The sequence below is a fragment of the Diorhabda sublineata genome, chromosome 1, assembly GCF_026230105.1.
Source record: "Diorhabda sublineata isolate icDioSubl1.1 chromosome 1, icDioSubl1.1, whole genome shotgun sequence".
NCBI classification, from domain to species: Eukaryota; Metazoa; Arthropoda; class Insecta; order Coleoptera; family Chrysomelidae; genus Diorhabda; species Diorhabda sublineata.
Genome location: NC_079474.1, coordinates 38,061,967 through 38,078,781, shown reverse-complemented (window position 1 = coordinate 38,078,781; position 16,815 = coordinate 38,061,967). Strand labels below are relative to the sequence as shown.

Genomic DNA, 16,815 nt, shown 5'->3' with positions numbered 1-16,815 from the left:
CCTTCTTATTCTTTACAACCATATGAAATAAACTGACAGAAAATAGAACAATGCAGATAATAAATATATCGTTGCTATGGAAATGTTAGTATTATGATTTTTTATTATTACTTTGAAAATTTTCTGCTCTAGTAGAAATCCAATGAAGTCAATTAATTTGAAGTGATTTGATTGAAGACAACCAATCAGAAACATTTACTGAAAACAGATCCCATGGGCTGTTTTCACTTTATCACATTGCCATGGATACATATTGATTTATTTCGATTTTAACGTTTCAAATATTTGATATTTTGAAATGTTAATGAAATCATAGAACCAAACATACCAAAAAATACCGTTTACAGTAAAAAATTTGTATGGAAAGCATATATGGACTTTTGCAGTGATAGAAAGTATTAATTAGATGGAAATCGGACGGCGGAAGAATTGAAGTTGATTGGGCAGTGAACTTGAGAATAAAATATGTTACAGAGTTTAATACGGTCAAAACCATGTGGAACCTAACATGTAAGCTGTTACAAGAAAAATATTATAAAGAAATGAAAGTTGACGATGACGAAAACTGCATTCAGATTCCTGTGAAAGGACAGCATTAAGTTCCGTAGAAATAAGGAAAATATAAATTTATGGAATAAAAATACCCCTGAAGGGCTGCAAAGGAAATTCTATCACATAACCGTGGTAGAATTAGCTTGCCGAGGTGGGTAAGCTCCTGCTTACTTGACTGACTTTTTTTGTATCGAATCAAACAGCGACGGTGAATATAACCCTATAGAGATGGTTCTAGAATGTATACTGAATGTAGATTTCTAATAGAAAACAACGGCATCAATGTTTGTCCTGTAAGATTACTTGAAAAATTGATGTCAAAAAGGGACGCAGATTATTCCTAAGAATAAATCGTCATTGGAAATCCAAAATTGATTACTGGTATATAATATTCCCACTGGAAGAAATATTATTCAAAATTAGGCAAGATCGTCTGCCGAAAGGATTATCTTGAATACGAAGGAAAAAATAGCCAATCACTCCACTAGATCGACCGTCGTTAGTCGATTGGACAAAAGAGTTGTACATAGCAAAAATTAGGTACGGGTCACAACAATAAAACTCTATTTACAATGTGACAATTAAATCACAATAAATAAAAGAAAAAAATGATAATAAATAACATCTACTTGCATGAGGTACAAGTTTGTGTCTTGTAAAAATTAATAAATCAAAGTCTGTTGTGTCTATTATGATCGGTTACTCATATTTATTGTCAGGAAATATTGAACGTATTACTAGGGGTGCATTAGCCTTAGCATTCACGACACGTTCACGACTATGGTCTTTCCTGTTCAACTTAGTTCAGAGCATTATAATCGTAGACCCAAGTGGAATGGCTTACGAGATGCTGTGAACGTTGATATAAATATGATCGAATAGCGAAACAGAAAAAATAAACTGAAAGCTCTAAGAGGTTATGTTATTTGGATTTTTTTAGTGGAGTGCTCTTAACTGATTTATATTAAAGTGAAATCGGATTATCTTTTGCGGCGATAGTGGAATATTTGGTGCTGCGTCACAAGAATACTTCAAAAGGACTCTCATACTATATTTTCATGGTTGCAGTTTGCGTTGCTTGAGTTTTTAAATTTCCGCTAATTATTTCAACTTCTCACTGTTCACTTTGATCCACCTCTTGACAAGGGTCGTCGTGAACGTTAGACATGAAGTCATGGGTGACGTTCTCGCCGCGACCGCTTTGTGGAATGCACCCCATACATACTTACGTATTCGGATGTTGTAACTTTCTATTAGCGTACGGCTCATATTCTTTTTTCATCACATCGATCGTACAAAGTTGATCATTGTTTGGCAAATTGACCCTGAAACAAAATCTATTTCAGAAATAATTGTATTTGTTATTCATAGGAAAGCGTATATTTTTCTAACTTATGTTTTACGTTATTTTAAACAAGTTATTCCTTATTCAAATTCATTTAGAGAAAGGGAGGAAGAAATGCTTTATTGTTACAATTTGTAGACAAAAGCTTGTAAAAACTAAAAAACAAACATAAAAATAACTAAATAAAGGTAAAACAAATAAAATAAAAATTCAATATACAGAAAAAAACCACAAAGAGTAACAAAATTATAGGTAATAATTAGTATATAAGTCCATAACAAAAATTAAACCAGTATGCACCATACCCGGAATTAAATATTATTGTTAGAATAGAACTCGTTTACAGAGTAGTAGGCATTTTCCAGGAAATATTCCTTCAAATTATTGCGTAATGCGTGAAAAGATGATGTCGATTTAATTTCAAATGGCAAATTATTGTGCATTTTTTTGCATTGTAGAGTATTGAGCCCCTGAACTAATTCTGAACGTGGATTGGGTAGGTAAAGATCGTGCTCCGCGTTCTTTAATGGATAGCCGTGCAACGATCTTTCTGAAGATATATATGTTCGTCTTATTTTTAAGATACAATTATATACTAACAAAAATGAAAGAAGAGTTTCATAGCATAGAAAACATGTTGAATATATTTCTAAGCAGCCTACCTAAATTTTCAATCTAATCGTCCACGCTTCTGGTGCTCATTTTCTAACCAAGATATTTGAACATGTGTACCAGAAAATAACTATCAGATTTTTTGTCGTTTTTATTGAGAATTGTCAATTTTTTTATGATCTGTTAATACAGTAGTTTGGTCTGTTAGTTGATGTTTCACGGATAAACGTTTAAATTGTATCATCATGGTTGCATATTATTTGAATTTTATTTATATAGGGATATTTAAATAGGGATTTTTGATATAGGTACCTCTAAAACAATGCATGAAGAGAGGCGGTTTTGCATCTGAATGTTCATTAAAAGTGGAGAGCGCGTTTTATAATAAATAAATTTTCAACTAAACGAGAAGAAATTGTCCCATGTGGTTCAAATCAGATTTAGTTGTTTTTCGTATGCGTTAAATAGACACAACGGAACCGAAATCAATTTATAAGACAGTAAATCGCTCAAATTTAGAGACTGAAATTCAGCTGTAACTACTATCCTTCTAAACATCATCTTGGTGCCGACATATATTTTAGGAATTAGTTTTGATGTTTGCAAACGTAACAACCTTTCCTTATGTCAGCCACAATGTCTAGTAAACTGTAAAAGTTCGAGATTTGATTTTTTTCAAATACTTTCTGAATATATGGACTACATTTAACTCAGTATATATGTATAAAAATTTTCAATATTTCACATAGATCGCCAAATTATGTTTTGGATGTACGATTTTGATAATTCCATATTTCTAATTTTTTTCCACAAAAACTAGAAGTATTTTCAAAATTTCTGAATTGCTTCTAGATGCGCTCTCACTTTGAGTACAAGTGTTACAAAAGTTACAAAAGTTAAATTAAAAACTTAAATTACTACAGCGATTTATTTTAAGAAAAATGCAGTTTCTTATAATTTAAGCTCAATTACCTTTAACGATTATTTTCTAAGATTGGTCCTACTGAAAAAAGTTGTAGAGCTCAATTTTCTGTGCCCTAGAGTATCCTATACAAGACGAAATAGGTTTCATTTAATTGTACTCTTCAATCACTGACCCCCAAAAAACAGCAATTAACCGAGCGATTTTGCTCCACAAATGGTCTCACTACACACATTCTGAGCGGTAAAAACCTGGCGGGTGTTCGGTTGAAGTGAAATCTTATAGAATATACATGTTTTTTTTTCTGTCTCGCATATATCTTGCTATTTTCTATATTATAAAATTAACCACCTTCTTTTTTAATACGAAAACTCTGATTCCAATCATCTCCTTTAGTTATATCCATTTATTACCTCCACGGAAAACAAAAATTTTCCATTATTTATCATTTATTTTCAAATAATAGAATAATTTTTTCATTTTATCCTCATTTTTGGACAATTTTTTATTTTATTGAATAGAATTCAGATATATTTTATTATTACCATGTTTTTGACGTATCAAGGTAATTAAAAAATTAAATTATTTAAAAACTAGGATTATAGATTTTGTAAAATGTAAATGGACTAACTTTCCCTTGTTTTCTCTGTATTTTTCTTTGTTCTCAGGATTTTCATTCATTTTTTACTATTTCATGTTGAACATGTCCTTTTTTTATTGATTACTTCTTGATCTAGATTCTAAATAGTAAGATGTCTGTCTTATGTAATCGTCATCTCAATTGTTACAAGGAAGCTCATATATAATACTACTGCTTTCAGTTTCTTGTATTTTACATTTTAGATTACGGAAATAGTTTTATAATGTATAATTTCCTTTATAACTTCTTTTATTTATATATTTATTAATATAATTTGATAACTATTGAGAAACGAAGCATCAAGAGCATGTTCTATAACAAATGCATGACTTGTTCGATATTTAAGGATCAATTTTAAAATTGGTTTGATCCTCGACTTTCTCTAAATTTAAATGTTCTTGTTAAAAATCAACATTTTCAATCTGATATGAGTAAGTTATCATTCAGGATGTGGATAACGAAGTTTTCCTTTCTATAATTATCAATGAAAATTTATATGATTATACTAGACTGAAAGCCTGTTACAGACTGACAACAACAAAGAAATAACTAAATAATGTTGAAGATAATTCTATTTTGGGGGTGATGACATAAAGCAAAATTATCAATACAGAAGTAAGGCGAAAAAATGTCCAAAGCTTACAAACTTACGAGCTATTCAAACATGAAATGGATAAACAGACTTACAAAGTTTTATCCATTGTCTTTTTCTGAGAAACAGTATTGAAGCACACTCATTCTAATAACAACTTTTTTCTCAATTTTTGTAAACAGTAAATGTTCATAACCAACACGTTCACTGTATGGTTACCGTAACATTTATATTCAATATGACAAAAATATATAATGTACGTTAAAAGTTTTGGCATAATATCAAAATTTCAGTATTTTTTCGAATTTAGTTCGCTGGTAAGGATTTGTTAAATAGATATAGTTATTCGAGCTAATTCAAAAATGAGTCATTAACTTAAAACAACAGAAAAAATACTAGAACTTGTAGAATATAGGACGGAAATTATTAAAAAATATTGCCAAAAAATATAAATAACATATTAAGTAATAATTGATGAGATTTTCATTAAGCCCTAGTCAACAATCAATATTGGTCTTCTAATTCATTTAATGATGTTTTCAAATTTACTGATTTTATGATTTCTAGTCATTTTTTTTATAATTTGTACTTTTTTATAACTACTTTTGTGTTATTCTAATTTTCGTGTTTCAGTTTGAAATTTGAGATCACAAATATTTTAAGAGAGGTTTTTCATTTGATTATATCTTCAATTTATCAATTTAAGAAAACATGGTGCTAAAAGTGAAAATAATTGACACAAAATTCCTTTCTCTTAAAAAATATTTCAAAAAACATGTATACAAACCTAGGAAGTAAAATGTATTTAGAAGTTAACGGAACTAATATATTTTGAAATGAATTGGAGTTACTACAAATGACTGTGGAACAACAGATGACATTAATGATATTGAAAGTGAATTTTTAGATCCAAGTATAAGCAAACCAAAGTTGGAATTCAAAATTACAACTTTATAATTGGTTCTTATCATTATCCGCGATCATTAGCTGATTGATTACGACCCTGTTAATATCTTATATAATATATAAGGTGGTTAGTTTTTGAGCGAAATTCTGGTTATCTGATAAAAAATAATTCAATCTCTTTCTCAATTTCTCCATTTTTTATTCGGTATATCTTTATGTATTGTACTATTCCTTTTTTTCGATCCGTTTCTTCATATAACATAAAATTTAAATTAATTTTTAAAGAACTTTCTTTCATAACAATGAATTTTTCTTAAAGTGTAATGAATTCATTTCTGCATTCTTTTTTCTTAAGAAAGTTTTTCGTCTGATACGAAATGTTTTCCTTTGATCACTTTCTTATTTCAAGGCTACTTTGTTCGCAAAGCTGAAGGCCTAGTTAGAGGTGAAATATTTAACAGCGGCAATGATATTAAACGGATGGTGTACATTTTGACTCATGCATCATGGCATAAAATCTTTAGTCAGACGTTCCCAAAAGGAAGAACATTTTGAAAAGTAATCACAGTTATTTTTATTCATGACCTTTCACGGTTATCCACTTAGGAACGCGGAGCACGACCTTTACCTATCTACTCCACGTTCAGAATTAGTTAATGGCTCAATATTTTACAATGCAAAAAATGCACAATCACTTGCCAATTGAAATCAAATGGATATCATGTTTTCCCGCAATAATTTGAGGGCACACTTACAGGAAAGTGCCTCCTACTCTGTAAACGACTTCTATTCTAATAATAACATTTAATTCTGGGCATGCTGCATACTGGTTTGATTTTTGCTATGGACTTATATACTAATTATTACCTATTACTATTACCTACAATTTTGTTATTCATTGTGTTTTCTTCTCTATATTGAAATTTTCTTTTATTTGTATCTTTATGTAGCTATTTTTATGTTTGTATTTTAGTTTTTACAAGCTTTGGTCTACAAATGGTAACATTTTTTTAACAATAAAGCATTTCTCTCTCTCTCTTTCTTTCTTTTATATTAGGCTAAGAGCTCATGGACTGGACTACTTATACTTATATCAAAAAACAATAATGCGGTAAATTTAAATGAATGTTGAGCGTTGTTGTTATAATGCAAAATAATTCTTAGAAAGCCAAAGCCATAATTTTAAATCATTCAACATATAATTTCGAATGCTATAAAAAACTGTCGAGGATGATTCAACTTCAAGGTGATTACATATGAAGAAAGGATAATTTGATTTCGATAATAATAAAAGTAAATTGATATTTTCAAAAAGACATTATATTCGATTTTCTATGCTGTACTATCCGAATTGTACTAAAATCTGATATACTTAATTGAAAAATAAATTTGAGAAAAAAATAATGCACATTATTTTTTTCAAATAGCTGAAATATTCTCTAATATCGAGAGATATTTATCTGGTAAAAAATTTTATAGATGAATTTAGGAATATGGCAAAAATGGTTCAATATCCGATGGAAATATGCATTCAGCTTCCAGATTTAATCCTAGGAATAGCTACTTCAAAAATATTCCCAAATTCTTGGGAATATTTCTTTGATTCATATATTATGCAGATTCCTTATTAGAATTAATAAGACGTTAGTCATGATGTTCAAAGTGCTAAAGTCTAACGAACTTAAAGCTAGTTCCAAGCAGGATGAATCGGTTTCTTTATTATCAAATTGGACAATAAAGAGCTACTTATTTATTTTTTAGATATTTGTTTTCTATTTCTATCAAAACAAATGTCTTCCCAAATACAACTAATTATTTAAGAAAATATATTGATACACCAGACATATATACAACCAAGTCTTTCTCATTCAAACTAATAAGTCTTATTCAATTGGATTTGTACTAATTTCACGTCTTGATAACTTTAAGAATAAAAATTCTAAAATTTGATAAATAGCATTTGAAACATTCAAAGTGTTAGGTGAACCATAGTGGTTATTTATTTGTCACTTATTACTACATTTTATTTGAAATTTTGTTAGTGTCTCGATACATTATTTGAGTTTATCTTCGGTTCATACTAATTACTTCATTTTTATAATATTAATAATAGAAAACAAAAAATACATACCGAGAGCTGAATTCTATACATGGAATACTGTTGGATTTTTCCGTTGTCATGGTTCACCTGAAAAATAAAAATGCAATAAATTTAAATTATTTATGTTATTATCATATCTATGAAAGGAGGGAGAATTTTGTTATATAATTTTACTATCTTCTAAAAAACATACAATAAAATTAGTTAAACATTTATTTACATTACAGTGTGATCCGACAAATAATAAATACTATACTATTTGAGGATTTTGGGCTTAATCAATAAAAACATTTGTAATTAATTCTCTTTTTACTAATTGTTCTTATTTTTAGAAAGTTTCGTGCTAAAATTCTAAGGATTTTTGTCATATTTAGACATTTAGGTTTATATTCCATTGACCGATAATATTGTTTTTCAACATATGTATACTATAACTGGAGTTAAAAAACCCAGTAGCCAAACTTAATATACCAAAGCTGATCCTTTTGATTTGCTTGATCCCTTTATGTATCAAAACACTTATTATTTATTATTTTGTATATACTCAAGCTACCTACAGTAGCTTTATTTCCAGTCAAATTTCAGTATCAAAATGAATTGGGATGAGCAGTGAGCGGTGGTTAAATAATTAGATTTGGAAATTTTGGCAAAATCACAAAGAGTTGTTGGAATCATCAAGAGAATCTGTAGTATCAAATAATATAATAAAGGTGGTGTCGTCAGTTAAAATGAGATATATAGTCGGGCACAGACGAACTTGCTGGTAGAAAACGTTAAACCACTACCATACATGAAAAGTCCACGTTCCCATTTTTCATTATCGATGTGTTGCCATTAGAAAATATTTGAAGATAATTGTTTTTCATACCATCTGGTAAATACTATATTAAGAGCCTGAACATGAAAAAATTTTCTGTACCATAGGTACCTCGAATGTTAATAAGTTCACACAAATAAACTTTGATATTTGCAGATTTCTTTTCACGTTATAGCCTAGATAAAGAAAATTTTATTGTTTGATTATAAGTCATGGATCCATCACTACGATGTTTGCTTGATTGACTGAAGAAAACTAAAGAATCTCCAGTATTTAAGAACATAAAAACAACGCACGCATTTAAATAAATTTAATGGGGTATATATATATATGAATAAATGATTAGAAACAGTGTTATATAAAAAATAGTATAGTTACTCTTCACTACGACAAACGTTACACATCCGAGACTACTAAAAATTTCTTTATATTTTGCATAAATAAATCTAATTATTCAAGCGCAAAAAAACAACTTTTCGATATAAAAATTAATGATAAAATTCAAACCTTACTTGTGAAATTAATATATAAAACAGTCAGATAAAAGTTTTGTGGAGCACAAATACACAGACAATGTTTTTTCAACTAAATTGCACTGGACAAGCGGGTTTCAGGACCTGCAGTTTAGTCGACAGAATCAGATATACTAAAACACTTTCCAATTATATTCCGCAAAATATTTGATTACCAAAGGAAACTTCGTGTATTGGGTATTCCCTGAGCATGTTAATCTTCAACAATTAGCCTTAGATTGCTTCATTTTTTGGGGAAACATCATAGTCAACGTAATAATATGCATACTGTTTTAATGACATTTTAATTAATTTTTTAGTTCGAGTTTACTTTTAGTTTATACATTTATAATGGACTTTATTTACAATATTTTATTTAGATCAATGTGTACCTTTTGTTATGGGAAACTGATGTAATTATTACAAAATAAAAGAAGGAATGGAATCGATTTTCATCTTGTTCGATTGGTTTCGACACGGTTAATTCAACTTTTGTTATAACACCTTTGAAATTGATTATATCGTAAAAATATCACAACACTTTTTAAAATCTAACAAACTAAAAACGAAATTAAACAGCAACGCTATCGGTACATAGAAATATTCTAATTCAACGTTTTGAAACCTACAGGTACATGGTCTGCTACTTTGGTCGAGAAATTGACAAAAGTAAAATGGTTCTCGAATCAGATAATATTTCATTTTTTTTTCCAGGAATCGAGATCGAATATTTTTTTCCTTTCATAACTGAAATTATCGTTATTTTATGATATCCATTTGATTTCATATTTTATTTTTAAAATATTTATTATTTATCAAGTTAAGTTGGAGTTTCTGGAACCGTTTTTGATATTCATTCTGAACTTTTTGTTTATACGACGTCTGGCTATTGAATAACCAGACTGGTTACGAAAAAGGGTTTTATTATAAAAATTATTCTACATTCGAATGTTCCCCTTCAATATACTCCCCTCCTATCGCCACTCACCTTTCCATACGTTTTTTCAATTGATCGAAGCAGTGCTGGAAGTCTTCTTTGGTGAGTACCTTTAGTAGCTCTGTCGTTTTTTGCTTTACCGCTTCCTTCGACTCAAATCGTGTCCCTTTCAAAGCAGATTTTATTTACGGAAACAAAAAATTCGCAAGGTGCCAAACCTGCTGAGTACGGCGGGTGCTAGCACTGGAGTGCGCTTTCTGGCCAAATACTGTTTCACAGATAGTGCGTTATGGGCAGGTGCGTTGTCTTGGTGCAAAATCCACAAGTTGTTCTTCCCCAACTTGGACCGTTTTTTACGAACTCATTCTCGCAGTGTTGCCAAAACTGACAAATAATAAGTCTAGTTGACAGTCTGACCTTCTGGAACCCATTCAGTCATCACGATACCTTTAATCAGCATTGCTTTGAATAATTTTAATTTGCTCTTTCGGCCCTCAATAAAGCGCTTAACACCACTCAAAATCACGCGCGGAAAAGAACGAGATAGAGAATTGTCCTCATAGGCCTCTTGCCACAATTTATAGCACTCGGAGTTTTTTTCATTTTAAGGAGAAATTTGAGATTGATACATAACTCCTGTTTTTCGTTACACATGGTTTTCGACAAAGCACGTTCATTTCAAACTGCTACTGTACAAATACTATAATAGTGGCGGAAACGTTTTGGGACGTGCATAGACAAAATATCTAGATACCCAACGTACTAATCGTTTTTTACCCCACCCGTATAGGGCGCTCTCTAGGCGCGCAGTCTCGTTATTCAATAGCCAGACCTCGTACTAGCACTACACCAACAATCACTATTACACTATCTGACGCGCGTTTCGATAAGCAATTTATCGTCTTCAGAGGCTTAAGTATACTGTTCACCTTCAACCTCTGAAGACGATAAGTGTAAATGTGATGGTGTAAACAGTGTGTTCAGTATGTATGTATGCAAAAAAGTACCCTAACTTCCAACTAGGTCCGTATGGGTCTCCAATTTAATGCCACATCATTACATAACTGACTCACTGATTTATTAGTTGTTATTGTACTTTGCGTAATTCAAGCTCATTTTTCTATAATCAATTGATAATTTTGTGGTATAAATCCCTTTTGGAGTGGTTTTGGACTCATAATCAACTTGATAATTTTAATAATAAATATACTCGTAGTATTGAGCACGAAACTATACAACCTTGGGTGATTTAAACATCTATTGCATCTTCTCATAAATACTTTGAACAATGGATAAGAATTTGTTTTATTTTACAATTTTGTACTTCTGAATTAATTACATGGGAAAATCATGAATTTGAGACAAACTAGAAGAGCGAAGAATCATTGCTTTTTAAAAATTAATAGATTTGAACTCATTTTCTAATTGTTTTTAGAAAAAAAACTGCATAGCCAGATGAGTTTGTATAAAAAGAAGTTGTAGTGAAAATCAATTGAAAAATACTTTATATGAATTGAATTATTTTATTATAAAAACTTCTGGATTCAAAAAAATATTTTAAACGATAAAGAAAAGAATGTGAATGAAAACTGTAAGAGATGTATAAAAACCACAAACGTAATGCATCGATAAAATCCACCGATATTGTGTTTTGAATCACTAGTATAACCGGAAATTTCTGCCACAAAACCAATACACCTTCAATCTGAAAAGTAAATCGGTAAAATGGATTTTCCGCATTACATCATCTCAATAATATTAAATAGTGAACGAGGAAATTAATTGGAGTACGTAATATTAGTCATGAACATCACAAAAATGGACGAGTTGTATAAGTTTTGGAGGGGTTCCCGCAGATAGTTGCTATTACTGAATACTGGCTACATGAAAATAAACCAGTTTTTATCGAAAAATGTAAAGTTATTAGTAGATATGACAGGGGTAATTCAGGTCACGGCTGTACCAAATTACGATTTTTTATTAGTAGAAAATGCTTATGAATTTTTCATAACTCACAACAAAACTATCGATTTATATATTACTTGTATTTATAGACCACCTAAATCAAATATTCATTCTTTTTTCGAGAATCTTCCAAAATTACTCGACGCTCTGCCTACTAAGAGTAGAAGAGTTCTACGCGGGGATTTTAACATTGACTTTTCTAATGATTATGCCGTTCAGAAAAATATGTACGTGGATTTACCAGCTCGAATTATTAAAACAACTTCCTTAATTCGAGATTACATAGTGTCAGACTTCCTAATCATCACAAATCATGAACTACAAAAGGAACACGTACTTCATTCAAGAATAGAGATCAATCTTGTATATTAAAAAGACAATCCTCACATACTCAATTATATCAATAATTCCGATACAATAGATTATTGTATCGGAAAACTATCAAAACTATTACAACAATTGCATCTCGAGAGCTAAAACTTCGTCGAAAGAAACTTGGTCTGTTATCAATGATTTGAGAAACAACACACGTTCAAGAAACTCTATTGTCCTCGACCCAGACAATTATTTCGTGAACGTTAGTAAGAATATTAGCACTAAAATATACCCAAGTCTTTCTTTTCTCGTTCTTTCCGAAAGAATAACTGACAGTATCTTCCTTAGACCAGTAAATAAATCTGAGTTAGAGCAAACCATACTCAGCATTCAAAACAAGACTTTCTGTGGCATCGATGGGTTCTCAGCTAAGTTATTTTTGAATTTTCCAGAAGTGATGCTTAACGTATTATGTTCTCTAATCAACGAATCTTTTGGAAGATCAACTGAGAGATCCATTCATGCCTACCCTACTAGAAGAAAGAATTTGGACATTTACCTTACATCTTCGGCGCCAAAAAATTATCCTTCGGAATTACAAATACATTTAATAAGTTGAAACAAACATTTCTGCTTGAAATACCTCATTACACTGAGGCAGAATTCTACAATTTACCATATACTCAAAAAACTAGCATAATTCAATTTAGTGTGAAGTAAGATATTATATAATTATAATTACTATTATTAAGTGAACTTGTTATTTCATATTTTTTTATTATGTAATATAAAATTGTGTCGATTTTTTGGTAAAACTGTAAAATTTTCTAATAGTAATAAAGCTTTATCTTTCTTGAAAATAACACTCCTTACATTTTTCTGGTGATCAAATCAAAATTGGAAAATTTCGTACTAGGATTATACGTATCCTTGGTTCAGAAAAAATATTCACTTGGTCTCCACTGATTCTGTTTGTACAAACAGAAAAAGCTTCTGAATGGCTCAGAGTAACACCTGAAAAGTTGAAAGCTATGGGGGAGGGAGCTTTAGACTTATTTATCAAAATATGCAGCTTGGGATTAGGCGAAAACATCAGTAGCCTTGTTACTACCAATTTTTAAATCAGGAGGTAGCAAGCGATGTAACAACTGCAAAGGAATAACTTTATTGTATACATCGAGACCAAAAGTAGAAAATTAGATGATGCAGATTCCGCAAAGGCAGAAGTGTTCACGATCATATAATTTTTATCAAGCAACTTATAGATAAAAGTGTCTGCGGAGAAACAGGTGCATTACTTGGATTTGCTGATATAAAAAAAGTTTTTGACAAAGCAACTAGTGTCAATAAAGACTTTTCTAACAACAAAAGGAGTAATACAAATTTGTGACTTGAGTCTATTGCTTTTCAACATATTTATAGATGATTTAATAAGTATCTGCTCAAATAACATTATTCGGTAGGGTCCAAATCGTCTTGTTCGTCACTGCATCTCTCCGTAGTTGTTCTCAGTGAACTCGTTATGCTTCATTGATGTAAGAACTGTTGCAGCTCTAACAACAGATAACTTCTTTCATTTTTAAACAAACTAGAACCACTGTGCCTCTGTAGGAAATGTTTGTATGGAATATTTCATCAATATCCCTTCGCGTACAGTCTAAATTATCAGAATATACTATTTTATAATGATGGACTGTTGAAATAGTTAGCTTCTTCTGTTTTTTCATCAGACATAAATTGTTTCAACTCTATTTGGGTGTCCCTTTTAAGCTCTTTCGAGCGCAGGGCTTAACAGAAGATTTTCTATTAGGAAACTGAAACCAGAAAACAGGATGTTGTCTCTATCCTGGGTACCTTAATAAACTCAACATGGTTGCAGATTGAAAGAAAAAAGATTCTACCATGTAGTTGTCAAATAGAAGGTACTTAATTATCTCAGAAAACTTAACAAAATAGTTTTTCGGAGATAATCATTGGAAAGTATGTAGAGAAGGGGGCACATATTGTTTTCCAAAAATGTAATGACTAATGTTCCAAATATATAGTGAAATTATAATACGTTTCAGAAATTCTGATAATAAAACAATATATTTTATTGTCTGGTTGTAATTATGAAACACCTTGTCCTCATTGTCAGTGATTACGTAATACATCATGAATACACAACAATATCCCTGTTATCCAGCTAATAAAATCGCAAATAAACGATAAACTATACAATTAATCAAATTTACATAATAGTGATCCCCGTAACACAAATTACAACTACTGTAATAGATAACTGGGTTATTAACAAAAAATAAGGACAAGGTGAAATCAGTAGCTTAGTATTTATTTTATATTTATCGATATATTATGCAATTCGCGAATCAATTTAGCGAAAACTACTTCAATAAGGACCAGTTTCATGTCAATAAATTTCAAATATAAATACCTCCATTAATATCAAGGTAAATTCAGATTGTGCAGATAGTGAAGATAAATTATTATGTACACCTCCAAATATAAGGCAAGTAGCTAATGTTTCTATAAAGAATTTTTTTTCCGAAAACAAGTAGAAAGGTGTATACAAAATTTTTAAGATTGAGGTAGCAGTAAGAATATTATTGTTTATTATATATTTATAAAATAGCCATTCGGCATATTTTAACTAACTTAGTACTAAACATAAAGCATCATATCTATGAACTTTGACTCCATGCTTAAAAGCACATTCAACATCTATAATGGAATCAATATAAAATAATTCATTAAAAATTACGTGCGTTTCTTGAACTCCAATCAGAAATACTTATTGCTTGAAATGCAAAATCTTTTTTGCTAGAACAACTCATACTCAACAACTAGCGGAACTCATAATAGTTTTGTTGATAAATTTTCTTTGTTTTTTCATCTGAAAAATATGTATATATATCAAACAAATTATTCGTAGCTGCAATGTATAAAATAAAACTGTAAATTTCACTTAAATTATTTCTCCTTTTTATGTATGTGAACTATTTCTAAAAATTCTTGATATTCAAAAAGCACAAACTGTGTTGAAAAGAAATAATTAATCGTAAAAAACGATAAACAACATATTCCAGACAAGGATAAATAGATACTATAATCAATTAAGAAAAAAACAGCAACTACACATAAAACTATTATACTTACTATTTGTTCAAGGACATTCCCAACAACGATCGAATTATTTCAATAAATATGATATTAGTATAAGTCATAGACATCTAATTATTCAGAAAATAGACTAAAAGTTCATCAATATGTAAAAAAAAATTGCATTAACGAACAAAGAAAAAACATAGTGTCGAAACGTCAATATTATATACGAAATTTCAATTGATAGGTCTAAAATCATAAAAGATTTCTACTATTCACATTTGAAATAATTTCTCAAAGGAGAAGACAACTACTTTCCTGGCTAATACCACGAAGAATACTGAATTACATCTCCTCCGAAGAACATGATGTCATCGACAATCCGCCGAAATTGGCATCCCTAATGGCTAGCAATTACAAGGAGATGGTCGTAACCCCCTACTAGTTTCGACGTTGATGCGTCTCTACAGTGTGGCGTAATGACCTCTCGATCGGAGTCTCTAAACGGAACTGAACAAGAAACGGCAAGCCAACATTTCAAATCATGAAATTTGAAATTGAAGGTGTAAATAGATATTATGTTTTTCAATTACTGAGCATGCCTCATATATCAAGTAATAATTTAATTTACGTATCGCCATCTACTGCTCGAGATCTACTTGACCAATGGTTCGTACTGAAGAATGTTACGCCAATCTGAGGAGATGCAACAACTTTGAAACTAATCATTGGTTACGACCCTCTACTTGTAATTGCGTGGCATTAGGGATGCCGTTTTCGGCGGATTGTCGATGACATCATGCTATTTGGAGGATATGTAATTAAATATTCATAGTAGATGCTGGAAGGAATAAAACTGCAAAAAGAAATAGTATAGTATTTAACTTGTGGTATTGACTGTATCTTACACCGACTTGAGCTGCAAAATTCATCTGCAATGAGTTATGACTTATTTCCACATATTGAATATCAACTATTAATCAATCAATTTTATTCTTGATTAATCTTATAAACTTTATTTTCCTTTTATTCCAAACACTTATACAAATTTTCAAACAAATTATTGATGGTTTTATGGATGAAAGAAGCCTAAATACTTCAAAGAGCTGGTATCCAATTGGGATCAATCTCGTTTTCCTGAATTTTCTAGCATTTATTGAACCGTGGATTAGATTAACTTTTTTGAACATGCTTCTGATATAGCAATCCTTGATTTGTTAGTAGATTTATTCGTACTATTTGAATTCCTCTGTATTTTATTATCTACGGTTACCACTTAGATCCCTGGTCACTTTTATCGGAGTGTCAAAGAGGATTAAGACGGTCCTTCTATAAATTACAATCGTAATCGTTTTATCCGCAGGCGTAAATTTTTTAGATAGTTATCATTGATTATTTTGAAAAAGAAAATAATATCAATTGTGACAGTGCAAGAAACAAGAAATCAAGTAGAAACGGTTGGATTTGGTTCAGAAAGAAGTGTTTTATAAAGACAAA

The 16,815-nt window shown here is 30.3% G+C and overlaps 1 protein-coding gene across 4 annotated transcripts in view; it reads right to left on the bottom strand.

Moving 5' to 3' along the window:
* The window catches only part of LOC130452993 (proton-coupled amino acid transporter-like protein pathetic), a 35,896-nt gene that overhangs the window by 10,281 nt on the left and 8,800 nt on the right, over nt 1–16,815 (bottom strand). For 3 of the 4 annotated variants that reach the window (XM_056792580.1, XM_056792564.1, XM_056792572.1), the window contains 2 exons: nt 7,701–7,757; nt 1,782–1,877 (listed from right to left, as the gene is read on the bottom strand). In XM_056792580.1, the coding sequence (XP_056648558.1) occupies nt 1,782–1,877; nt 7,701–7,750 (146 nt within the window). In that variant the 5' untranslated portion in view covers nt 7,751–7,757. Of the gene's footprint in view, nt 1–1,781; nt 1,878–4,758; nt 4,904–7,700; nt 7,758–16,815 lie in introns of those variants that run through there. The other variant, XM_056792588.1, reaches the window with a different exon arrangement.